This window comes from Neofelis nebulosa, chromosome 7, assembly GCF_028018385.1.
Source record: "Neofelis nebulosa isolate mNeoNeb1 chromosome 7, mNeoNeb1.pri, whole genome shotgun sequence".
NCBI lineage: Eukaryota > Metazoa > Chordata > Mammalia > Carnivora > Felidae > Neofelis > Neofelis nebulosa.
In genome coordinates, this window is record NC_080788.1 from 99,432,286 (window position 1) to 99,459,333 (window position 27,048).

The window sequence follows — 27,048 nt, forward strand, 5'->3', positions numbered from 1 at the left end:
ATCATTATCATCTTAAAGACCGAACAACAGATTTTCAAAAGGTAAAGGAGAAAAGTATGCCCACGGTAATTAGGATGAACTTGGTAATAACAGCATTGGAAAACTTAGGCCCGGTGAGCTTCAACTTTTGGAATGTTTATAAAGGCAGACAGCTTCTGTTATGGCAGAACAGATCTGCTCTGCAGAACAGCATCTGACTTACAGAACTCCTCTCAGGTACCAGTACTAGGCATTAGGAGAGGCACAAACTCCCCGGAAGGCTTATAATCCTATTAGGAAGTCAAGACTTCTAGGAGTCAACTAGAGATCAACACAAACATAAACTCAGTGCTAGAGACTCAGTATTTCAGCATTCAGAGGACACCTTTGTGCTCACAGGCTGAACAGATACAAAAGAGAGAATCTGATAATCTAAGGATGTCCTAATATCGAAGTAAACCTTAAGTGAAGCAATTTTAAAAAACAGAACTAAATTCTCCTATTTATAAATTAGGATTGCTCAAATCCTGTACTCACTGAAAAGTACAGAATTAAGAATAAAATAGGACAATGCTCAGGATATACCTTTAAGGTGAACCCTCTTTTATACTTAAAATTAAGTCTTTGTTTGAAACTTTGACATAGGCTTCTTAAAACCAAATTCATAAGTGAGACTGCATCCCTGCTAATGTTCTAGAATTTGCTCCTTAGCCCAAGATAGATGCCACATACTTGCCATAAGAAAAAAGAGAAAGAGGTACCTTTTTGTGTGTGTCACACCAGTCTGGATGAGTAGTTATTAAAGTTATGAGCAAGAAAGTCACTTTCATTTTAGACAAACTTATTATTACTTTGTCACCCGGCTAGAGGAAAGCAGAGCGACAAATTTCTTAAACTGAAGCGGCTGTGACTGATTTATAGAATTTTAGTCTACAACATGTCAGTTACACACCTCAAACAGCATGTAGAGGTTTAGGAATAGGAGCCTTTATACGTGGACTTGTACTGCAAACCCTCAGCTTTTACGAAGCAATGAGCTAGTTGACAGGACAGTGTATTAAGGATGTCCGGTGGCTGGCAACGCCAGACCATCAGGTACACCATGTACTGTGAGCCTCTCCACTGCACCCACTCCCAGCAGCATGCAGTCTTACTTGTTTCATTTTCTCCAGTTCATCTTTGAGAAGGAGGTTCTCCTGTTCCACAATATGAGTCTGTATTTTCACTTCAGACAGTTCTGCCTCCAGAGAAGACACTAAAGTGGAGGACTAAGAAGAAAAATTAAATCAAAGAGCGGACATACTCATTTAGCCTAGGGAAACTTACTGGGTTCACAGAAGGCAGCATTAAAAAAACTCTAGCCCCGATTCAACGACACACTCTTTTATGACCATTATATTCAGTGGAATGAACCAAAACTATTTTTTTTAAGTTTATTTTTACTTACTTTGAGAGAGAGACAGAGAGACAGAGAGACAGAGAGACAGAGAGAGAGCATGAGTGGGGTAGGGGCAGAGAGAGAGGGAGAGAGAGAGAATCCCAGGCTGGCTCTGCAGTGTCAGTGCAGAGCCCGACCCAGGGCTCAAACCCATGAACCTTGAGATCATGACCTGAGCTGAAACCAAGAGTTGGGCGCTACCCAGGTGCCCCCCGAAATTATCTCTTGAAAGACTGTCCACCTCAACGTCATGAACATGATTTCTCAGGTAGTTTTTTCAAGTCTCTCCACTGCAAAGTTATTTCTCTTGGGAGAGACAGGTTGAGACGATGATAACTGTGTTTTTCTCCTTCAACTTGTTTATTAATTTTAGTTTCTATCGGATTTTGTCTACAACAGTTACTACTCTCATGTTTGCCTAATGGTAACTTTCTATTTTCTTCTTTCTTTCTACATTTATTTATCAGAATTCTGCTTTAAGGGAGAGGTATTAATTCTCTCCCATTTAGTCATTTTTTAGTCAATTTTTAGTCATTTAGTCAATTTTTAATATCGGTTTGTATCCATACCTATTTATTTTATTCTGTATTTATTTTATCCTTTACTATGATTATTTTGTTGGTCAAACTCTTCCAGCTTTGGCCATGAGGAGCTCTTCAAGTGGGGTTCTGTGTCCTCTCGATATGTGCCCCATGTATTTTATTTTATTTATTTTTAGCACTTTTTTCTTTCATCTTGTATTTTCCCTGCCCTAGCCCTAGAATCAATCATTTTTCCAAGGAGCCCTGGCTTCTTTTAAAAGAAAATGGTATTTAGAAACAAGATCTGGGCACTCCGTCCATATACACACATCTATATCTCTGTATCAATCTATATATAGAGAGAGATTAAGATTATATATATATATATATATATATATATATATATATATATATATATATATATTAAGAAACCTGAGTTTATACTAATGCCTCAAATTCCAGTCCAACACCAGAGGGTTCAGTTTAGCCTTCCCCCATTTCCTCCTTGCAGCTTCCTTCTCCAACAATGAGAACCTCAGTTCTGTTGCCTATAATCTATTTACTTATTTGCTCAATTCTAATATACACAAAGTGGTTTCAGAATTACTGACTTATCCCCCATGAGAAACACATTCACTGGCTGGAGTATTTTAGTGTTTGTGTACACTTCTTTTTTTCTTTAGCCCTACAGTATGGAGTCAAAATAATCATTTCCAGTTTACTTAATTCTTTTCTTCCCCATCGTAATTATGTTATCCATTTACAATATAGTTAGGTTCATTTCTTAGTGTTTGTGTTCCAGGTTGGTATTCCTCACCATCTGATTGGTTTCGATTGGACGTTTATCTGGGGGTATGTGAAGAGTATGTAAAACACTGCTATGCTTTTAAGAGTCAGAGCCATGGGAAAAGATCTACTCAGGGAAGTGGCACTCCCTTCCCTCATCCCTTCTACAACCTTCCCATTCTTCTCTTCCATCCCTTTCCCACCCACCTTCTATGGCAATCATCTCTTTAGTTTCTGGTTTATCACTTTTGTATATTTTTCACACAAATGAGTGAGGATATGAGCATGTGTATTTTAGAACATCCCTTTATTTCTTACATGGACAGAGTCATCCTATACTCTTTTGTGCTTCTCTTTTTCACGTAACAGTGTGTCCTGGAAATAATTGCACATTGGTAGACAACTTTCCTTCCTCTCTTCCTTCCTTCCCTTTCTTTTTTCCCTCTCTCTTTCTCTTTTTTTATGGTTACACAGTACTACCCCAAGGTGTGACTGTGCCCACCACGTTTATCCAGGCATTCTCCTATATATGAACGTCTAGATGGTCTCTAATATTTTGCAATTACAAACAATGCTACATTGAGTATATGTGCATATGAGTATTCATGTTGCTGGAGGTGTATCTTTAGGGTAAATCCCTAGAAATGGGCTTGGTGGGACAAATGGTAAGCTCATATGTAATTTTGTTAAGTATTAGCATATTTCCTTCCAGAAGGCTAATATCAGTTTACACTCCCAGCAACATATAAAAGTGCCTGCTTTCCCCAAAGTCTTGCCAACAAAAAGTCATGGGTGAGAAAAGATGCTGTCAGTATTGTTTTTACTTCCATTTTTCTGATTATGATTTTGAGTTTTTTCACGGACTTGAGGGCCATTTTTATGTCTTTTTTTGTGATTTATTCATTAGCCCTACTTTCTGTGGTATAGGATATATAAATATTTTTCCCCAGTTTGTGAAATGTCTTTTGACTTTGTAGCATTTTTTTTTTTTTTCCTTTTTTGGCCACAAATTTTTTGATTTAATCATTTCTTTTTTGGTTTGATCATTTCTTTTTTGGTCTCTGGTTTATGGGTCATAGATAGCTTTTCTCTACACTAACGTTAAAGACAAATTGGCCCATGTTTTCTTCTGGTACAGACGTAGTTTTGTTTGTTATATTTAGGCTCCTAATCCAATTAGAGTTTTTATCTTTATGCACTATATAAGATATAGATATCTAATTTTTTTTTTTTTTTTTTTTTTTTTTTTTTTAGAAAGCACATGGGAGAGGGGCAGAGAGAGAGAGAGAGAGAGAGAGAATATGAATCTTAAGCAGGCCTCACACCCAGCACAGAGCCCAAGGCAGGGCTCGATCTCATGATCCTGAGATCATGATCTGAGCCAAAATCAAGAGTCAGATACTCAACCGATTGAGTCACCCAGGCACCCATAGGGATCTAATTTTATCTGTTCCCAACCGTCTACTGAGTTGTCCAGGCACCACTTATTTATGAAATCCATCTTTACCCCAGTGATTTGTTATATAGTAAGTTTCCACTTGTATTTGAGTCTAATTCTAGACTTTCTGTTCCACTTCTCTATTCATTTGCTGATACTATACTGTTTTAAGACTTTACATCTAAGAAATTGAAAGTAAGCATTGCTTTATGCTTTGAGATTTTCTCCCAGAAGGCTGGAGGGTGGCCACATTCCATACCTGCACTTTACATTGTTCCAGTTCTTCCTTCAGATTAGACTTTTCTTGTTTCCATTCCTCCAATGTACTGCGCCCTGGCTCTTGATCCTTCTGGCGTAGCATTTCTGCCAGACGTTGATTAAGTTCTTGCAGTTCTTTCTCATTTTGAGAGTTCTTTTGGCTAAGTTCGGTATTTTCCAAATCCAATTGTTGGTTTTGGGTTTTTAATTCGGAAATCTAAATAAAATGGAAGTAAGTTTTAAAGACTAGTTGCCCTAATTCTACTAAAAAACAGATTTAGAGACTATCTACCCAGGGGAAAAAAACCAAAGTTTTATACATACGTACGTACACAAACACATCCTTAATAATAGAATTTAATACGTTATTCATTATTACAAATTTCACCACTTGGGAAGTGTATGAAGAAGTGATAGACCCTCCATTTGGTCTAGCTCCACAGGGGTTGCCATTGTTCACAGCTGGGTACCTATCCCTCCAGATTGTTTTCTATGTACATACAAAACTCGCATGTATGTGGAGGTTTTCTCCTTTTTATAACAAAAGGAAATTTGAATCATTTCAGATATTTGGGCAGCCTGCTTTTTCCACTTGTAATAGTTCACGGACTTTTATCTTTCCAAGTCAGTGCATTCAGAAACCACCACAAGCTATATTTTTAGTGGCTCTAGCATATTGTGTCGAGACATTCCATAATGTATTTATCCATTCCCACACTGACATACAAGTTTGTTATCATTCTTTTAATTATGAAGAAACAAACCAATCTTTTGAAAAACTCGTTTACACAGGGTACCATTTTGAATTTTGGGTCATTTTCTTAAAAGTGGGGCTACTGGGTTAGGTAGGAGGTATGCACCTACATTACTGGTCTGAATATCCCCAAAATGTCTTCCTCATGGTGCTACCAACTTATAGTCCTATCGAAAATGTATGAGTACCTTCATATCCTTACCCCTTTTTAAAGACTAGATGGTATCTTTCATTTTTGCTAACCTGAAAGATGAAAAAAGAATTTATTTGCACTTCCCTAATAAGGTTAACTATTTTTTTATATGTTGTATTTTCCCCCTTTACTTGACCACTCCTACCAATTATCTGTTTTTTCAACAGGGTTTTGCCCCTTATTTGTGAGAGCACAGAATATATTTTGGATGTTAAGACCCTGTCTGTTTCTAGTACTGAAAATTCTCTTTTCCCAGGATGTCCTTGTCTTTTGGCTGTTTCAGGCAGATTCTTAAATGGCCTTGTCCTGCACAACCCCATGTCATGAGACTACACAAATTGGGCACTTGAATGGCACAAGCTATCTGAATCAATTCTAATCCTACGAAAAGATACACTGATACTCTATATCTGTGAAATTCTGTCCTTCCCTTTTTGGTTTCAGTCATGGTGATGAAGGAAGGAGCTAACATCAATTGAAAAGAATGTGAGGGACAGAGTTAGTATTTCATAGATTTGGATTTAGAGCTAGTATTGTCTCCCCATTGCCACTGATTATAAAATTTATATTAAACACTCAGAATCTAGAAATAATATATACATTATTATATTCACAAAAAAATATAAACCTAGTTTAGAGTCCGCATGGGGTGAGTTTCCATTCTGAAACCCGGGATTCACAACTTTATCATCACTAGCTACATGTGATTCCAGTAGTATGTCCTATAATTTTATAAATTGCAAATTAAAAAAGAAAATTTCAGAATCAAGAACACTGGGAAATACCAAGTATCTCCTCACCTGTTTCTTTAAATTTTCAACCATCTTCTGAACTGCAGCTTTTTCCTGTTTTACAGTTTCTATTTTTTGCCTAAAGGGACAGTGAAAATATAAGAGTTAGGCTTTAAAAGTTGAAGTCAAAACAGTCTTAGTTCTTGCAAAAATGCCCTAAGAAAATTTAAGTATATGTCTTACCACATTTCTTCCTGAGATCCATTTAATTTCCCTAATTTCAGGTTAGAAATGCTATCTTCTTCATTTAAAGTAGTAATTTCACTTCTCAAAATAGAATTTTCTTCTTGAAGCTTCTCAGATTCACATCTGAATCACAGAGATTTAAAAATATCATTATAACAAGGCAGTCATGTGGCATCTTTGGAAAATGCTTTCTAGGAACTTCCAATAAAACAAGTATTCCATGCCAGTTAAAATGAGAAGTCTAAATTAGTAGACTTTTAGTACTGGAAATCAAGCTCTGACATATTGACCCCTTTCTTTTGGGGAGATAAGAATTTCACTAAAAGACATTAGGGAAGTGTGGCTGAAACACTGGAGTGCAGACAGAGACAGGAACCGAGACTACGCCCGCTATGTTTGCTGGTCTTCTCAGTGGCAACCATACTGCTTTGGGCAAAAAACTTCCATTTATCTCGGGCTCAGGTCCTACCTGCTCTATATAGGCATGGGCCATATTGCTAAGCTGTATTAGCTTTAGTTACAGACCTCAGGGCACCTAGGAAAAGGAAATTCACTACATAAATAAAAGAAATATGTACACTCATGTTCACTTTGTGATGTTTTTCAACTCATTATGTTCTGATTTTTAGAACCAAAAATGGTCTGAAGAAGGGGAAAAACTACATCTGGAATTCAATTATTTTGTTTCAGATCATTCAGATAACGTGATGTGATATTTTCCAAGTCTTTGAAAACCAAACTTGCTGGAAGACTATTGCAATCATGTTATATAAAGTCAAGTGAGCAGTGTTTCGCATGAGTTTCGTTTCTGTCTTAAGTACAAGCACATTTATTAGAATCTGATAGCTCTTCAACCAAATGATATGTTCTAAGATAAATTTCCATTGTTTACACAATATCAGCATGTACTTCAAGTGATAGGAGTGAAGAACTGTAAGTCATAAAGCACAGAATTTTTCCTATATTAGTATAAGAGTTCTCATCTACCAAGTGAGTTAATCATAAACAAAAGGCATTCTCACAGAACGTGTTCCATCAAATGCGGGAAACAATTAACATTTAGCAAAACCAAAACTACCAATCCAAATGAAATGCTAGAAAACAGTTAAAGACTTGACACACACTGAGGATGCACATGGTTAAACAGCAAACACGCTCCATTAGGACACCCTGAACGAATGACATTTATTTCCTGTAGAGGGGGAGGGGATGCCTCCTAGGCAGGGTTATTCTATCTGTTAATACGACACAGAAGCAGAAGGAAGCCTACGGTACTGCTCTCTTCCTGAGGACTAACAGGTTAGTTTCTCTAGGCACAGCAAGCGGCGGAAGTTAGATTTGGTGAGATGCTCTTGGGATTCCATGAAGTTCAGAAGGTATATACGTTACCTCAGAAGTTCAACTTTCTGTTGCATCTCACTGCACGTGATTTGCAAGTCATGCATCATCGCCTTTAGTTCTTCCTCGTTTTCTCCTTGAGAAGGTCCATCTTTCTGCTTAACTAAAGTAGTGACTCTCTCCCTCAGCTTTCTAGTCAGCTCCTGCAGCTTCTTCTTCTCCAGTTCCAACTCTGCTATGGTGGCCTGACGCTGAAGATGTCCGTCTTGAAGGCCCAGCAGAGCGGTGTCTTCCTCCAGCAGAACTTGGTTCTGTACTCTGGGCTTCTCTCGACGTGTCCGGATTGTTCTGTGAAGCCAGGCAATTTCACTCGCTTTTACTTCTCCCACGAGCTGTGCATTCTGCTGCTCGAGGTACTGGTCTTCTTGATAATGTTCTTCTAGAATATGGTGGACACTTGTCACCGTGGGCACACGCTCTTCCCATGTCTGATGTCGTCCGAGCACCTTCTCATCGGGTTGGACTTCCCGGTTATCTAAATGGGCTTCCCATAAGGAGAAGCAGTCACAGCGCAGCACCGCTCTTTCCTGGAGCCTCTCGATCTTGCCTTGAAGCCTCAAAACCAGAACATGCAGTTCCTCATTTTCTCTCTTGACCTCATCGTAACTCTTTTCCAGGCTAAGGAAGGTTTCAGTCACCTCTTCAACTTTCTTTAGGTCATCCTGCAATTTGAAAACTTCCGAAGTGAGGTCTTTGTTATTTTCTAGGGCTTCGTCATAGCGCATCTCCATCACTCTCAGCTCTTCCTGAAGACAGTCATTTTCTCTGCTGGCATCTTCATATAACAATTTATACTTGGGGGAAGGCTCGGGGATTCTCTCAAGCATCTTCAGTTTCTTTTTTAGCACAGAAACGTCAAAAAGTAGGTCCTGTTTCTTTTCAGAAGCTCGACTGCAGTCTGCACGCAAGATCATTAGCTGTTCCTGAAGCTGACAAATCTGATTCTTCAGGTCCCAGGTCTCAGTCCTGGTCTCTTCACTATTCTCGAGCTCGGAAAAACTCTCTATTGATGCTTCAGACTCCTCTGTCTTGACCTCCTGTCTCTGAGCTGAGCTCGTCCCTGTACTTCCCAGATCCCGGGTCTCATCGTCTTGTAGGTCACTTAGGGCACACCGTGTGGCTACACCTTCTACTTGCTTCGTTTGATTTTGCAGTAAAAATGGCTCTGTCCGTTCCACAGAATTTCCAAAGAATCCAGTAGTTGGCTCGTCTAAACAAGAAGACATCACTGACCCTGGCTCTAATTTCTGTAGCTTCTGTTGCAATCTCGAAATTTCAGTGGCCATTTTCACATTTTCCTTCACTGCTCGCTCATGAGCTCTCTGCAGGCTCAAGAGGACATCTCCATTCTCTTCCAACAACTGCTTTCCTTGCTGGAGCAGGGACATGGCTCCACTTCCTTCTGCGTCCTCCCCTCCTGCTGCCTGGCAGCCACTCTCTCTCCTGGAGAAAGGAGATGCCACCTGCTGCATCTGCTTGATTTTATTCTGCAGCCTGGAGATTTCTGTGCTCATCTGGGCCCTCTCCTGATCTGCCTTCTCACAGGTCACCCTGTGGACACTCTCCATGGCCTGAAGCTTGGCCATCATTTCCTGCCTCTCCCGGTCACGTTCCATTTCCAGCTTCTCAAGCTGCTGGCTGGCCTGCTGCTCTGAGGCGCCCGCCTGGCACGGGACCTGCTCCCTGTCCTTCGGACCTCTGTCACGACCGCTCTTCAGCTCAAGTATCTGGTCGGACAGCAGGCTCTGTTGACTTTCAGACACGTTTCTTAGATCTTCCAGGTCTCTGAGCAGCTGCTCTCTTTCAACGACCATACTACTCAAATGTTCCTTGTACGTTTTCTCCAGCATCTCTCTCTCCTGGGTCAGGACCAGAGACGTTGCTTTCTCTCTTTGCAGAGTCTCTTTGAGCTGCTCCTGGGCTTCGGCGCACTCCTGGGCGAGCTCGTCCTTCTCAAACTCCCACTGGGATCTCTCCTCCAGCTGCTGTTCCACGAGCTCCTGCAGCTCTTGGCGGTAGCGCCCCTCCAGGCTCCGCAGAGCGCTTTCACACCTCTCGGTGACCTTCTGACAATCAGCCTGGGACTGGGCTTCTATCTGAGAGGTTCTTCTATTACACTCAGTTTCCATTTTTTCCCTAAATGTAGTCAACATACAGCATTACTGAAACTGCCACCGCCTCCAGAAGCAAACAAAAAACATTTTCCCGCGCACGGGAGAAGCCGCCAAGCAGACAATTTATATCCTTTCTATAAAAACGGTCTTCACGTATTCCTGTGTAATCGATTTATACAGAGACGGGGTCTCATTTCTGAGGGCTGAGACTGGCAGCCACAATTAAAAGACTTACCTCACTGTGTTTAGAGAAAATCTAGAAACTGCCTTCTTTGGCATCCTCCTGAATGTATATGTTTATGGATTTTTAACCAAAAACGTACACTGATATTTCACATTCACGACCAAATGCACATTAACCTAACCCCTAACTCGGGAAATGTAAATAATTCCTTCATTTTAATTAGGTATATATTGGAGGGTAGTAGTCACATAAACCACACATATTAATATATTCATTGCTTTTCCTTATTTAATAAAGCAGCAGTAAGGTAATCGGAGTATAAGGCATCAAAGCCCTCAAATATACCTGAGATTTCATGTGGGGAAAGTTAAGCACAAAGCTGCACTTCATAATTTGGAGAACACTACCCAGAATTTAGCTCATAAATAGCCTTTCTCAGAACACAGTAATTACTCTCATCTGGAACCTGAAAGGATAATTGAAACAAGAAATACTGTCTGTGGGGGCACCTGGGTGGCTCAGTGGGTTAAGCGTCTGACTTCGGCTCAGGTCTTCATCTCGCAGTTTGTGAGTTTGAGCCCTCTGTCAGGCTCTGTGCTGACCACTCGGAGCCTGGAGCCTGGAGCCTGCTTCGGATTCTGTGTTTCTCTCTCTCTCTCTCTCTGCCCCTCCCTGCTCACACTCTATCTCTCAAAAATAAATAAACATTAAGAAATACTGTCTTAAAAAAAAAAAAAAAAAAAAAACCACCGTTTGAATAATCTCAGGGTAGGCTCATGTCTAAACACTGGCAAAACAGGTTGAGAAAGCATCTAGTCAAAGTCTCCTTAACTGCCTGGACCTTCTGGTGCCCCCAAGGGACAGTATTCTGGTTTCTCCACTTCCCCTACTTTCTTACCTTCCCTCTTGAAGTTCCCTTTGGTGCTTTTCCAAGAGCTCTTTTTGCAACTCCTCCTTCTCAAGAGTGTGCTTCTCCATCAGGCTTTTCAGCTGCTCCTGGTGAAGCTGCTCGAGTTCCTGAGTCAAGCCTCTCACCTTCTCTTCTGTCCAGGCACCATTCCGAAGGAGTCCTTCCCTCTCCCGGGTAAAGCTGTCCTCTGCCTGCTCCAGGCGAGCCTTGAGTTCCATCTCGTGTTCCAGCCTCAGCTTCTCCCGCAGGTGAGCCTTTTCCTCATCCCACCTCATTTGCAGTTCTTTTTTCTCCTCCTCGTGTCTGCAGAGAGTTGTATGTTGTGCTTCCTTGAGCACCACTGCCTGGCCCCGAAGTTCTGCAGTTTCGTTTTTAAGGTCACTTAGTTGTTTTTCCAAGACGCGGACCTCATTCTCGTACTTTTGCTTCATGCTGTCTTGCTCCTTTTCACAGGCGACCTTGGTTTCATCTAGCTGCTTTTCATAATGGTGCACCTGAAGTCACAAAGCAAAACCACCACAATGTTATCCAACTCAAGGCAGTGGGAAGGTGATGGGGGCGGTAACTGCTTTTTTCCCAAGTGACATTCCTCAGCTTTCTCATTTTGACAGCTCGAAAACATGTTAAATAAGCTATGTTTGAGGCAGGCATAGTTTGTTTTCCTTTTTAACTCGGTTGAATTTTATTAGTTTCTGAACAACTCTGATAAAAATGACTAGACTTTCACATAGATAGTGTTGGTCTTCCCAGGCATCCTGTCCAACTGTAAAGGCAGGGGTTTAACATACTTAAATTCAAATATTGATTGAACACCTATCATAGGCACTCGGTGGGCTTTGTGGGGACACAAAGTTGCATACGATATAGTCCTGCCATCAAGGGAAAACAGCTCTAGACATGGTTTTGACAAACACAAACAAGTATGCTACAAGGCAGAATGAAAAATATAAGAGCTATAGAAAACAGACAAATATATTGGTCAAGGGTATTCAGGAATGGGTTCATGCAGGAGGTAGCATTTGATCTAAACTCTGAAGGGTAAGTAGACTTTCAAGAGGTAGAAAGGAATAACACAGCATGTGATGGCATGAACGAAAGAGGACAGTTTGATGAAGAATGGTGAACTACTGGCTTGGCTGGAGGAGAAGGTAACAAAGACCAGAAATCTAAGCTGAAGCACTGTGGTGAAGGGTTTTGGAGTCCAAGATTCAGAAGTTGTACCTAATGCTGTATCAAAGGGCTTTCTTTGGTCTTATTAACATGTTTCTCAACAAGTTAGAAATAATGCATTGGCCTTCAAGTTCCATGCTTGCTAGGGCTGAAGATAATACATTTTGGAGAAACTCTCTCCTAGGAGGAAAAGGCCTCATGCTCAGCCTACAAAACCATCCTGAGCAAAGGGGGGTTTGGTAGCCACCAGACACAAGAGGAAATGTATTAAAAGTGATGCTCTATGGGGTGCTTGGGTGGCTCAGTCAGTTAAGCGTCCTTCAGCTCAGGTCATGATCTCACGGTTCGTGAGTTTGACTCTCGCATTGAGCTCTGTGCTGACAGCTCAGACCTTGGAGCCTGATTCAGATTCACATTCCTGTGTGTGTGTGTCTCTCTCTGCCCCTGCCCCGCTTGTGCTCTCTCTCTCAAAAATAAACATTAAAAAAAAATTGTTTTTAAAAGGGATGCTCCATGAAGTAAAAAGAATTAAGTATGTCCTACAAGCCAAAGCTTGCCAGAGCTCAAAAAATGAGAAAACAGAATAAGGACTTACTTTATCTTCAAGCTCCAGTCTTAAGCGACATAAGTCCCTGTGATGTTGTTCTTTCATCTGCTCAATGACCAGCTCCGCCTCGATGCTCATAGTCAATGGATTGCATTCTTCAGAACCAAGCCCTGAAAACACACGGGATCTGGTGACCCTCCAGCAGGCTCTTTCAATAACACAACTGGCTTCTGAGGAAGGAACGTCCAGTTAAAGGAATAAATCTCAGCCTCAATTACCACTGATGAGATCTACTAGGAAACCATCGATGCCAAGAGGTTTCTTGCTTTCAAGCATTATGGAAAACAAGAAAAAAATGAAGGTGAACAAGCAATACGGTAAGATTCTTTCATGTACAGACTGTACCAAACCACAGAATTCATCTTTTTGAAGAGTAGGTGGGGTTAGGTATGGAAACTCTGGTTTAAATGTGACCTTCTAAAATGAAAATGCTGGGAAGTGAGGTAGTTTGATTAAACCAATCAGCTTTCTATCCATCCAACAAATACTATGGTGACAAACGAGCAGAGGGGCAAAGTGGCAGAAGATGCCTGGAGGCGTTAACTTCATGGGTCAAGACAGCGAACCCACCCCTCAATGACAGAAACTTGAGTATTACGATATCAATTTCCTATAGTGCAAGTGGAGCCCCATTTTAAATTATCAGCTAAAATTTTAAAAATAGGGCATAGGTTAGGAACCTGGATATAGGCAGTTTGGGAGAAAAATTCTCAAGTCATTCATATGAGTTCACTTCTGCAACCATCCCTGATGATGACGGGGAAGGACGCTCAAATGTGAAGCATAAACTGGAAACTGAGCTTGTACACAGACAAAACGATCATGTCTAATACTATGTGGGAATCTCTTAAGGCAGGGGATTCAAAAAAGTTTCTCACATGGGGTCCATAGGCAGATAGGAGAAAGGGCATGTCTAGCATCCGAGATGAAGTCTTGCCTTGGGCTTTCTTTCCGTATATTCTTTCTTTTCTAGTTGGCATATCCCCAACTGAGAAGTGATAGTTGGGATATGGACCACCCCAGCACGGCACAGCTTCGCATGCCCATGAGGAGAACCCCCAAAACTATGGAAAAAGTCCAGAGAAGCTTCTGAGATGCATCATACACCATCAGTTGGGTTCCATCCTCACACTACAGTAAGGCTACTGACCACATACTTAGAATCACAGGAAAGGTCTTAAGCCCTCTCCCCATCCCCTCCTAAATCCCTTATTTATTCTAGAATAAACAGGTAAGGAGAGGAATGAACAATCCTTGTAAGAACCTGTACTTGCATAGCAGTGGGGAAGACCGTAACAGAAAAATTTATTATGAGCCCTTTGTGAAATTCAAACTCCACACACTGAGGAAAGAGGCAGAATGCCAGGAGGGAGGAAAAAAGCTGGTGAAAAAGCAGCAGCGTTCCCAAACAACTCTGCCTTCCAACTTTCCCACTCAAAGTCCTCCTCAAAGGCACAGGCAACCAACACTTATTTAACTTCTTAGTTGTTTTACAGAGGCAATGCCGATGTTTAACACAGCCAGCGTAAGAAAACCAAATTCTGGTTTCTGGTTGGCCTGTTCTCCAAAATGATCATCATACCAGTGAGGCACTCCTTAAGAAAGGGAGCACTTAGCAATAGCTCAGTGTCTGAATTGTAACACTCCCAAGCCCTGGATTCTCAGACCTGTGGCCAATTTCTTTTGTTTGTTTTTTTAAACAAAGCAAATATCCTTGGGGTTTGATTTTTCCATTCCTTTGTTGATACATATAAAAATCAGAAAGAAATATTCTCATAAATACTTTAAGGATAAATGAAGAAAACAGACCACAAGCAAAATAGCTCAAGAAAATAGTACTGCCCAGGTTATTTTTTAAATTTATGTTGGTTGCCAAAGTTGTGCAATTTTATATTCAACCATGGCCATAAAAGCAAAAACCAAAGGCAGAGCCTCTGAAAAGATGATGCCTGAATGGCTTACCCTGGTCAGGCTCAATGCAACCACTGTTAACCTCAAGTTCTTCTGACACTGAGTTCTTCAAGGGAAGTCTCAACACTTTGCCTTGTGTGCGAAATTCCTCCAGCTCAGACTGGAGTTCATCCACTTGGTCTTGTAATACCTGGAGTTTAGAAACAAACACAAGTCTTTTTTTCCTTTTTTAGTTCGTTTACTTTAAATGTTTATTTTTCAGAGAGAGGGAGTGGAAGAGGGGCAGAGAGGGGGACAGATGATCCGAAGCAGGCTCTGTGCTAACAGCAGAGAGCCTGATGTGGGGCTCAATCCCATAAACCATGAGATCATCACCTGAGCCGAAATCAAGAGTTGGACACTTAACCAACTGAGCCACCCAGGCACTCCATAAAAACCAAAAACCACTACAAGTCTTATACATGACAGCAAAAGCACAAGCAACAAAAGAAAAAAGATAAACTGGACATCACTAAACCAAAACCTTTTTATTTTGAAGGGTATCATGAAAGTAAGAAGACAACCCACAGAACAGGACGATAGCTTTTGCAAATTACATGGTCTGATAAGGGACTTCTAACTAGCGTATACAAGGAACTATTACAACTCAATAATAAAAAGACAACCCATTTAAAAATTAGGCAAAGGATCTGAATAGACCTTCCTGGAAAAGGAGATATGCAGGGGCACCTGGGTGGCTCAGTCAGCTGGTTAAGCATCCAACTCTTGACTTCGGTTCAGGTCATGTTCTTGTGGTTCGTGAGTTCAGGCCCTGCATCAGGCTCTGCGCTGACAACACAGAGCCTGCTTGGGATTCTCTCTCTCCCTCTCTCTCTGCCCCTACCCCATTCATGCTCTCTCTCTCAAAATAAATAAGCTTAAAAAAAAAAAAAAAAGGAGATATATTCTGAGAAGCCCTTGAAGAGATACTCAAAATCATTAGTCATCAGGGAAATGCAAATAAAAAACACAGTGAGGTACCACTTCATAACCCCTAGGGATGGGTCGACTCCAGAAGACAGCAAAAACAACTGTTGTCAATGATGTACAGAAATTGGAACTCTCGTACTGGTAGGAAGTAAAATGGAGCAAACCCCTTGGGAAAAGTTTGGCAGTTCCTCCAAAAGTTAAACATGCGGTGATCTTATGACCCAGCAGTTCCACCCCCAGACATATACCAAAGAGAAATGAAAACATATCCACATAAAAACTTGTGCACAGATGTTCACAGCAGCATTATTCATAACAGTCAGACTAACCCCAATGTTCATCAACTAATGAATGGATAAATAAAATGTGGTATGGCCATAAAATGGAATATAATGTAGCAGTGAAAAGAAAGGAAGTCAGCGGTGCCCGGGTAGCTCAGTTGCTGAAGCATCAGATTTGTGATTTTGGCTCAGGTCATAATCTTGCAATTCATGAGTTCAAGCCCTGCATCGGGCTCTGCACAGACAGTGCAGAGCCTGCTTGGGATCCTGTCTCCCTCTCTCTGCCCCTCCCCTGCTTGCTTTCTATCTCTCTGTCAAAATAAATAAAACTAAAAAACTGAAAAAAGAAAAGAAAGAAAGAAAGAAACAAACAAACCAATGATACTCGCTACAACATGGATGAAGCTTGAAAACACTATGGGAAGTGAAGGAGGTCAGCCACAAAGGACCACATAGTGTAGGATTCCACTTATATGAAGTGTAAAGGATAGGTAAGTCTCCAGAGACAAAAAAGGTGGATTATTAGTTGCCTAGGGGGAGATTACAGCTAAGTGGAGTGGGAGTTTCTTTCTGGGGTGATGAAAACGTTCTAAGATCAACTATGGTAGTGATTGTACAATTTTGTGAATATACTAAAAGACACTGAATTGTACACTCTAAATGGTGAACTACGTGGGTGAATGGTGTATAATCTGTTTAAGAATATAATGGAATGGATTTGGGGAGGTAGAGATGACAGATTTTACTAATGAAATCCTAACTTTTAAGAACTATAAGGAAAACACCTCTACTTGATTAGAGCCGAGAGCCAAAACTTAATTGTAAACGTGGCATTAATGTTTCATCTCTTTTCTCAAAATGTGCACATATATTTCCTGGGAAGGCAGGCTGTGGGCAACCTCATAAGGAAGTGATTGTTTTCCTCATTTCTGCACAAATACAATTTACATCTAAAGTAGTCAGAACTCAGTTATACCTACCTTGTTAAAATCAACAAGTTTTTGTGATTCAAGAAGGGAAAAAAAACCCAAATTCCTAAGTTTAGGAGAGTTAAAAAAAAATCAAAGATGCCCATTATTTATAAAAATGTTTTTTGTCTCTTCTGGTATGAATTTGTAATTATTAGTAGCTAAAGCCCTGAGTGGCTTCTGCCTCATCTGCATTTTGTAAATAAAATAAGGTATCCAGGGAAAACACACACACACACACACACACACACACACACACACACACACACACGACAAAAGCAATTTACATCAGATTAGGTCTGCAGTGTTTGATTAAGAAAGGCTCACTTCAGGGGAGTGTGGTGTCGGGTGAGCATCCGACTTTAGCTCAGGTCATGATCTCGCGATTCATGAGTTTGAGCCCCACGTCCGACTCTGTGCTGACAGCTGGGAGCCTGGAGCCTGCTTTGGATTCTCTGTCTTCCTCCCTCTCTCTGTGCCCCTGTCTCTCAAAAATGAATAAATGTTAAAAAAAATTTAAGAGGGGCGCCTGGGTGGCTCAGTCGGTTAAGCGGCCGACTTCAGCTCACGTCATGATCTTGCGGTCTGTGAGTTCGAGCCCCGCGTCGGGCTCTGTGCAGACAGCTCAGAGCCTGGAGCCTGTTTCAGATTCTGTGTCTCCCTCTCTCTGACCCTCCCCTGTTCATGCTCTGTCTCTCCCTGTCTCAAAAATAAATAAAATGTTAAAAAAAGAGTTTTTCTAAAAAGAAAAAAAAAATTTAAGAAAGGCTCATTTTAGGGGCACCTGGGTGGCTCAGGTGGTTTAAGTGTCTGACTCTGGCTCAGGTCATGATCTCATGGTTCTTGGGTTCAAGTCCCATGTCCAACTCAGAGCCTGGAGCCTGCTTCAGATTCTGTGTCTTCCTCTCTCTCTCAAAAATAAACAAACACTTAAAAAAAAATGCTCATTTTGGAATAAGCACATGAACATGACCATGTATTTCTCTACCTGGAATAAAACTACTATATTCTCCCCTAAGCACTAGCAATTTCTGACCTAGCTAAAACAGACTTAAATGCAGTTTGCATGATTCCCTAATATACTGGGTACTAAATAACCGCTAACGTTTGGGCTAAGTGCTTTCTATGTTCCAGGCTCTGTTCTAAGCACTTTACATATATTCACTCATTAATTCTTCACAACCTACTGAGCAGGTACTCTTATTTTTACCATGTTATAGATGAGGAACTGAGGAACCCACAGATTAAGTAACATGCTTATGGTCACTAGTAAATGGTGAAGTTGGATTTGAACCCAGGCCCTCCTGGACTTAATTTCTCTTTAGTCACTTACCCTGCACTGCTGCTCATATTCGTTTCTCATCTGTGTCAGCCTCTCCTCTTGCAGAAAGAATTCAGCACTGCTAGGATCAAGGTCACCAAACTAGAAAAGGACAAGGACACAGCTTTCATTTGCCCCAAGTGTCCGTCTTGGACCTTTAACCCAACAAAGGCCTCAGTTTCTGGTGTTCACCCAGAGTATGGTCTCTTGAGTATGAAAGGAATGTGACATTTATGCAGAACATTACCAACTGGATGATGGGAGAACATTCTAGAGTGATGTGTTCAACTAAGGCAGGGGTCATTTCTCAGTATATGCAATGTTTCCCTTGTATCCAATCTCTGAAATTAGATCCCTGTAAAACTGACGGCTTACTTTAGCCATCTAAATACTTCCCTAACAGAAATTTACTTGGTGGCATTGCTTCTGCTCTTTTGAGTAAACTACACTTTGGGCTGCATATCAGGAGATCAAATTCAAACAGATTTACCTTTTCTGCTAACACATTTTCCAAATTTCGCTGAAGTCTATTTGTCAGATTCTCATACTCTGCCAACTTCTCTGCATTTTCCAGAAGCTCATTTTCTAGACGACTGTTTTCCTGAAGCAATTTGGGGAAAGTAAATGGGCACAGATTAAAAATTAGCAAACTGTTGTACCATTTTATGAAGCATAAATTCATGCTCTAGACTGAGAAAATTTGCTCAGCTTGAAAGTTTCAGTAGAATACAGAAGACAAAAGTAAAGATTAAAAAATTGGTATTTATCTTATAACCCAAAAGTTTGCCCCCTTTCTCTGATCCTACAGAACTATGCTAATACGGTAGCTGCTAGCAGACACATGCAGATATTAAGCACTTGAAACACGTATAGTACAAATAGAGATGGACTCTAAGTATGTAAAATACTCAGTAGATTTTGAAAAGTTAGTGCAAAACTATAAAATGGCTCAATAATAATTTTTGTATATGGATTAGGAGTCTAAATAATGTTTTGGAGATACTGGATTAAATAAAATGATTCCAATTAAATTCGCCTGTTTCTTTTTATGCAGCCATTTGAAAATTTGAAGTTACATATATGGTTTGCACCGTATTTCTCTCCAATAGCATTGGAATGTAGTATTTAATGACATGGAAAAACATTCTCAACACATTGTTACAATTGGTTGCAGGCTACCTATCAGCAAAAGAGAACTCAGGAAAAAACATAAAAAGGTAGAATAACTAGGGGAGCCTGGGTGGCTCAGTTGGTTGATCGCCCGCCACTCTCGACTTCAGCTCAGGTCATGATCTCATGGTTCATGAGTTGGAGCTCCACGTCGAGCTCTTCACTGACAGTGTGGGGCCTGCTTGGGATTCTCTATCTCCCTCTCTCTGTCTGCCTCTTCCCCATTTATGTCCGCTCTCTCTCTTGAAATAAACTTTAAAAAAAAAACTAAAATATCATTTATTAATGATATAGTTTGTTGATATTTACTTTACAATCTTATTTTGGCTTAATGATGTAAAAGCTGCACATACAAGTTTTTCATGACTTGTATATTGAAACTATTATAATAACACATGAACAGAAGTCCACAAATGGTGGGTTTTTTTCTGTATATATAAAACTTGTTGGAGAGATTTCCACCCACGTTTGTTTAAAAAAATAAAACTACGAAGACCAAAGCAGGAGGCATCACAATCCCAGACTTTAGCCTCTACTACAAAGCTGTCATCATCAAGACAGCATGGTATTGGCATAAAAACAGACACATAGACCAATGGAATCGAATAGAAACCCCAGAACTAGACCCACAAATGTATGGCCAACTCATCTTTGACAAAGCAGGAAAGAACATCCAATGGAAAAAAGACAGTCTCTTTAACAAATGGTGCTGGGAGAACTGGACAGCAACATGCAGAAGGTTGAAACTAGACCACTTTCTCACACCATTCACAAAAATAAACTCACAATGGATAAAAGACCTGAATGTGAGACAGGAAACCATCAAAACCCTAGAGGAGAAAGCAGGAAAAGACCTCTCTGACCTCAGCCGTAGCAATCTCTTACTCGGCACATCCCCAAAGGCAAGGGAATTAAAAGTAAAAGTGAATTACTGGGACCTTATGAAGATAAAAAGCTTCTGCACAGCAAAGGAAACAACCAACAAAACTAAAAGGCAACCAACGGAATGGGAAAAGATATTTGCAAATGACATATCGGACAAAGGGCTAGCATCCAAAATCTATAAAGAGCTCATCAAACTCCAAACCCGAAAAACAACCCAGTGAAGAAATGGGCAGAAAACATGAATAGACACTTCTCTAAAGAAGACATCCGGATGGCCAACAGGCACATGAAAAGATGTTCAACGTCGCTCCTTATCAGGGAAATACAAATCAAAACCACACTCAGATATCACCTCACGCCAGTCAGAGTGGCCAAAATGAAGAAATCAGGAGACTATAGATGCTGGAGAGGATGTGGAGAGACGGGAACCCTCTTGCACTGTTGGTGGGAATGCAAATTGGTGCAGCCGCTCTGGAAAGCAGTGTGGAGGTTCCTCAGAAAATTAAAAATAGACCTACCCTATGACCCAGCAATAGCACTGCTAGGAATTGACCCAAGGGATACAGGAGTACTGATGCATAGGGGCACTTGTACCCCAATGTTTATAGCAGCACTCTCAACAATAGCCAAATTATGGAAAGAGCCTAAATGTCCATCAACTGATGAATGGATAAAGAAATTGTGGTTTATATACACAATGGAATACTACGTGGCAATGAGAAAGAATGAAATATGGCCTTTTGTAGCAACATGGATGGAACTGGAGAGTGTGATGCTAAGTGAAATAAGCCATACAGAGAAAGACAGATACCATATGGTTTCACTCTTATGTGGATTCTGAGAAACGTAACAGAAACCCATGGGGGAGGGGAAGGAAAAAAAAAAAAAAGAGGTTAGAGTGGGAGAGAGCCAAAGCATAAGAGACTGTTAAAAACTGAGAACAAACTGAGGGTTGATGGGGGGTGGGAGGGAGGGCAGGGTGGGTGATGGGTATTGAGGAGGGCACCTTTTGGGATGAGCACTGGGTGTTGTATGGAAACCAATTTGACAGAAAATTTCATATATTAAAAAATTAAAAAAAAAATCTTTAAAAAAATAAAAAATAAATAAAATAAAATGTGAAAAAAAAACCAAAAAAAAACAAAAAAAAACTACACAGACATGCATTTTGACATATGTTCCATTCCAGTGTGAAAGGCTGATTGGAAGAACATTATTTTCAAAGTGTATTTTGCCAGAAGAATATAAAGCCAGTGTATTTTTAATACATTCTAGTTCACACTCTCACATAGCAATATGGAATGAAAAAGAGTATGCTTGAAGAATTTTTTCCTAAAAAAAAAAAAAAAAAAAAAACACACTTTCTCCCAAAATGCCGGCGCTAGAACTCTAAGCTTTCAAAGCATGTCTAAATTTAGATGTCAAAACAGGAGCAATCTCTGTGGTGTATTGGGCCTGTTCTGGTGCTCTGGAAACTAACAAATCAGATTCTGTTACTGACCATAGGGAAAACACAATCTGGACAGTGGGGAGGGAGACAGATGTAGACACAATTATCTGTGATGCACTATCTTCCGTCAAGAAAAAAGGAAGCATAGAGTCATGTGGTCTGCAGTGTTGGCAAAAGCAGTGAAGGAGCATAAAAACCCACTGAGAAACTGTGAGATCTGATGGCAGGTGCGGTCGGATTAAGGGCATGGCTCAGGGGGTTGCTGGCAGGACCTGAGGGTGGAAAAGTATAAGGACAAGTGCCCTTCCAAGGGCCTTCAGTGCTACCACGCTGTACTTTTACACAGGGTAACAGCACGTTCTTCACTAAGTTCTTTAGTGTTCTTTAGTAATGTAACTCTAGTGGCCATATGGAGGCTGGATGGATGGAAGAAAAGATGCACATAAGTCAGCTGAAATTCTGAACCTGTTCAGAGCCTGCAGAAATGGAGGAAAGGGATAAATCTGAGAGACGTTTCAGAGCACCAACAGGACTTAGAGACTAATGAGCGGGGATGACTGAGGGTTTTAGCTCCTGTGACACCTCATGGTAATGACACAGATTAAGGAGAAAATTCAGAAAAAGAGGCGATTTGATGGTTAGGGTGGGAGAGTTAGCTCAGTTTTTGATGTGTGGAGTTTCAGGAACAACAGTTAATATACTGCGCGTACTTATTTCCTTTTACACGCTGCATATGCAGCATCTCATTTAGTCCCCATATTAAATATGCCATGAGGCAGATATTACAATGGTGCCCATTTTGTACATTAGGAAACAGGTCTGGATAACGTGATCGAGGTTTTCCAGTAAGTAGTGGTATCCAGAATGGAAGTAGGCTGCACCGTATCAGAGTCCAGTGAAGAGAAGGATCGTTTCCTCTACTGAGACACGAGAAAAGAGGAGAGGATGTATAAGGCAAAAGACATATTTGGAAGCAAAGAAACAAAGCTGACGACCTGTGTGTGGCAGGAGACCATGCCATCTGCTCAGAATCGGGTGGGGGACAGGGAAGAGAGAAGTCATCAACCAGGTGCCAAAGAGCCCTAATGACTCAGTGCAACTACAAGGGGTGAGAAGAACAAGATCTACTGACTGACACCGCGGGCACACCAGAAGCCTGGACACTCCTGCAATCTAGATCCCAGCAGGGGCTCTGTCACGTCTGGGTCATGACCCAGCAGGACAAATATACGGGAATCCTGGGACTGCGCCCTGGGCAGACCTGCCCTCTTTCCAGAGCTGTGGTTTTCCATGTGGCGTTCCCAGCAGGGACACAGACCAGAGAACTAAGAGGATGACTACCTTTAAAGAGAGGGCAAGGCGGTCCCGGATGTAGTTCTCTTCTGTTTTTGCCTTTTCAATTTCCTGCTCAAGTTCCAAGCGCTGCTTGCCCACCTGTTGCAGGATCTGTTCTCTCTCCTTTCGGAGTTCATTCTTTAAGGCTGCTATTCGCTCCTTGTACTCTTCATCCAGTTTCCTGTGAGGAGGAAAGACCAATAAGCTGCCAGTAAGACCCTCAGAGGTCCTTATGCAGACCCACCAAAAATGGAAACACAGAGTCCTAGAGATGGAAAGATCTACTGGGTCCTGCTTTCCTTAAGGCTTGACCACACCTGCGTCCCTCCAGCCAGGTGTGGCTGAGCAGGCAGGCAGGCTGAGCCCCACCACCCTGGCCAGTGTGGTAGGAAAGAGGGCCCTGGCCCCGCCAGTCCCACCTGAGGTTGTACTCATTGCGCCGCTCGATGGCCGCATGGTGATCATCCACCTCTGAAGCCATTAGAGACTTGAGCTTCTCAGCTTTGTCCAGATCTGACCGTAGCTTCTCTTTCTCTCTGACCACTTGATCAACTCGCTCCCTTGAAAGAGAAATAGACCAAGTTAAAGGGAAACCATCTCTAAGCAACAGGTGGACCCAAAAAAGTTCTCCTCTGGCTTGCTTCAGTACAAAAACAAAACCAAGGCAACCAAAACCCTTCCAAAATAAACACTTCCACAGCTTCCTTCAGAAGCCTACATGCAAATCTAAGCGTTACTTAATTTTCACAATAGTGAGATGATAGGAGATTAGCTCCATTTGCATACAGAATGTGTCACAGGCCTCTAAAGGACTTGCTGGGCAAGCAGGAAAGGGAATAGGGCATGTGGACCTTCCAAGCAACTCACAGCAAATGCCGGATCTCAGCCTTAAAGCTGGCCAGAGCTGCCTGGTGAATGCCATTCTTGGTGACCAAAAGTTCATTTTCAAGAGCCAGTGTCAATTCTGTCAGGTTGACATTCCCATCAAGGCTGAAATCCAAGGCCTAGAAATCAGAACAAGTTCAAGATAATTACAAGTTCTGTCCTCTAAAGCGGAAGCTGTGAAGGGTATACAAACCCAGAGAAGTGAATGTACAGTCAAGAAGTTGGATGATCACATTTCTTTAGAGACTGCTTGGGAACAACCTTCAACTGAAGTTCTAAGGAAACCATACATGCTTACGTGCATGTTTAACAAAATATTCTCTAGCACTGTAAATAAATACAATAGTATAACTCTGATCTTTACCAGCCAGAGATCAGTTAAGAGCATTGCACTTGTCAACAGTTTTGGTGTTAAAAACACGGGAAGTAGTTAGCAACAGACTCCTGGTAAAAGGGGGTAAGAAAAGTTACTTCTTATTTCTAAGAGCTTGTGAACAGAAGAATCATTAAGGAGAAATCAAATTAAATCAGATCAAATCAGTTTCAAAAGCTCTGGAATTTTTCAACCCTTCCCCAGTCTGTCATTTCTCTCTCATTTTAGCTGCCGCACCTTCAGGATCTCCTGGCTGTTCTCAATGCCCTCTTCCTGCCAGGAGTCGAGTATTTTCTCCACTGATGCATAGCCCATCCCATCATCCAGGCAGGAGAAGACCCGAAAGCCAATGGTACTTGTCATTGCTGATGGGGTTGTGGTACGTCGTCCACTCTCATCGAAGGACTGGAAGAAGAAAGAGACTCGAGCAAGGTCAGGCCTTTCAACCAGACATTGACCCAAAATGGTCCGTCCTGACCACACTGAACAGAAGCCGTGTCTTTCTAACACTATTAAAAAAAATAAATAAAGTCACGCAGCCCCTTTGATCTTTCTTTCCCAAGGGAGTCAAGAATGCAAAACTTATCAAAAACAGTTGCTCTGGTAGGGAGATCCTTGACATAGATGAGATGTGTCTTAACACCAGGTTTCTTTGGACCCACAGCTAACATTAAGGGGCATAATTAGTGGCTTCCCACTCTGTAATTTATGGTCATTTTTTAAACCCAACTTTTCCTTCCCAATGGTTTAGTCTTTCTTCTTCTTTTGCTTCTCTCCTTCTCCTTATTCTTCTTCAAACAACAGATTAATTCATTAGAAACTATTCAAGTGGGTTTTAACTTCTGCTCACAAAGAAACCACTTCCTATTTCTCTCTCACCTGCATGGAGAGATGCCTTTTCAATTGTCTATATGGAGTAGATGCTGATGGTGTGAGGGATTTTCCATTTTTGAATAAGCCATAGAAAAAATCTTCTACGCTCATTGTACCATCAGGATCAAGATTATGGAAGACTTCCTCAAGCATCTGGAAAAGAGTAACCATTTACTTTAAATATTTCCCTCAAAATAACACAAGGCCCAAAGTACATTCGTGGCCAATAGAAACTGGCACCACTGTTGACCCCAAGGCTCCAGAAATATAGCATGTCTCTTTATTCTCATTTCACTGAATTTATTTTCCTTTTCAGTAATATGTCCTTCCTCCTCCACAAGCTAAGTATAAACATCCATTTTCATAATCCTAGGCAATTTAGCAATTAACTGTTTTCTTTTTTACTCACACTTGTAAAATGGGTAATCTTTTTTTTTTTTTAATTAAAAAATTTTTTTTAAACATTTACTTATTTTTGAGAGACACAGAGAGATAGAGGGTAAGCAGGGGAGGGTGCAGAGAGAGAGAGGGAGTCACAGAATCTGAAACAGGTTCCAGGCTCTGAGCTGTGAGCACAAAGCCTGATGCGGGGCTCAAACCCACGAACCGTGAGATCATGACCTGAGCTGAAGTGGGATGCTTAACGGACTGAGCCACCCAGGTGCCCCAAATGGGTAATATTTAGTGTTGCTACATATTATTCTTATGGATTAAAAAATATAAAGATATAGCTTTCCAGTATTGTAACAATAGAAATAAGTTTGGACAGTCATTAAACTATTATATTGTGGTGACTCAACACAATATTTTGTTTATATTGAATTTTTGCAATTGGTATGTTGGCACAGCAGAATTTGGTCTGGGACAGACTGCAATGATCTAAGAGTTTGGGTCTGAAACTCATGACTCGGGATTTAGAGCACTACTTGGAACAGGACTGCATGTATTGGGGTTTGTTTTAATGCTTTAGCACAGGAGAAATGAAGGTCGGAAAGGAAAGATTTTGTGTGTGTCCAACAGAAGGGCCCCAAGAGATGTAAAGAGAAGGAATTTTGCCTGGCTGTTTTGTGCCCTTTAACGGTAATCCAGTAGTCCTCATTATGTAATTGGGGAAGGAGAGACTGGACTGTAGTCCCTTCGGAGCCTTGCCTACAAGATGGCTTGTTCCCTAGGGCAGTAGAGGAATAGAAAGGATGGATAAAGCGGCAAGAGTCACTGACACCACGAAATAGGGAGGAAAGGCAATGAGCTCTTTTTTCCTGGCAGATGGATTCCTCTTACCTTTGGGGGCTCAAGTTTTTCTATACAGACGCCCCTCCATTGTACAGAACAGAAATCGCCTGAGGATCTTGTTAAAATGCAGACTCTGACACAGTTAAATCTGGGGGTGGGGTCTGAGATTCTGAATCTCTAACAAGTTCTCAGGTGATGCCCACAGAGTAAGCAACACATTTAATCTGAAGGCATTAGAGTCTGCAACTGGGTCCATTCTAACAAAGGCCTCTTTGTAACACATCTTCAAAGTTTCAATATCCATTTTGTAAGTCTGGACTATTGCTAGGATTCATCATCTCATAATTGTTGATTTTATTCTTCATGGAAGTGCCTGAGGCATTTCTTTTATCTCAAATGCTTCTTTCCAATTCACATCCAATAGGAAACATCTGTCTCTATTCTTTTTTTAATACCACTTCCTCTGGTGAGGACTCTGAAACAAGAAGCCATTCTAAAGAGTGGAAATCTTTGGAAGAGGAACAGTTTCTAATGGAGAATTATACGGTAAAACCAATGGAAAGGTATCTGGGTGAGATTTTGAGGTCACTAAGATCCCTCAGCAGTTCTGTCTTGTTCTTACCAAACCAAAGAACACTTTCTTAGAGGACTAGGCTCTCGGGATCAT

General features: G+C 41.1%; 1 protein-coding gene across 13 annotated transcripts in view; it reads right to left on the reverse strand.

The window, feature by feature from the left end:
• Positions 1 to 27,048, reverse strand: part of NIN (ninein) — a 102,138-nt gene that overhangs the window by 22,634 nt on the left and 52,456 nt on the right. For 12 of the 13 annotated variants that reach the window (XM_058739004.1, XM_058739003.1, XM_058739002.1 and 9 more), the window contains 15 exons: positions 25,155 to 25,301; positions 24,513 to 24,680; positions 23,885 to 24,021; positions 23,437 to 23,577; positions 23,024 to 23,198; positions 18,668 to 18,778; positions 18,190 to 18,279; positions 14,690 to 14,828; positions 12,716 to 12,837; positions 10,939 to 11,444; positions 7,734 to 9,878; positions 6,342 to 6,467; positions 6,168 to 6,237; positions 4,422 to 4,637; positions 1,134 to 1,247 (listed from right to left, as the gene is read on the reverse strand). In XM_058739004.1, coding sequence (XP_058594987.1) covers positions 1,134 to 1,247; positions 4,422 to 4,637; positions 6,168 to 6,237; positions 6,342 to 6,467; positions 7,734 to 9,878; positions 10,939 to 11,444; positions 12,716 to 12,837; positions 14,690 to 14,828; positions 18,190 to 18,279; positions 18,668 to 18,778; positions 23,024 to 23,198; positions 23,437 to 23,577; positions 23,885 to 24,021; positions 24,513 to 24,680; positions 25,155 to 25,301 — 4,407 coding nt within the window. The remainder of the gene's footprint in view (positions 1 to 1,133; positions 1,248 to 4,421; positions 4,638 to 6,167; positions 6,238 to 6,341; positions 6,468 to 7,733; positions 9,879 to 10,938; positions 11,445 to 12,715; positions 12,838 to 14,689; positions 14,829 to 18,189; positions 18,280 to 18,667; positions 18,779 to 23,023; positions 23,199 to 23,436; positions 23,578 to 23,884; positions 24,022 to 24,512; positions 24,681 to 25,154; positions 25,302 to 27,048) is intronic. The other variant, XM_058739009.1, reaches the window with a different exon arrangement.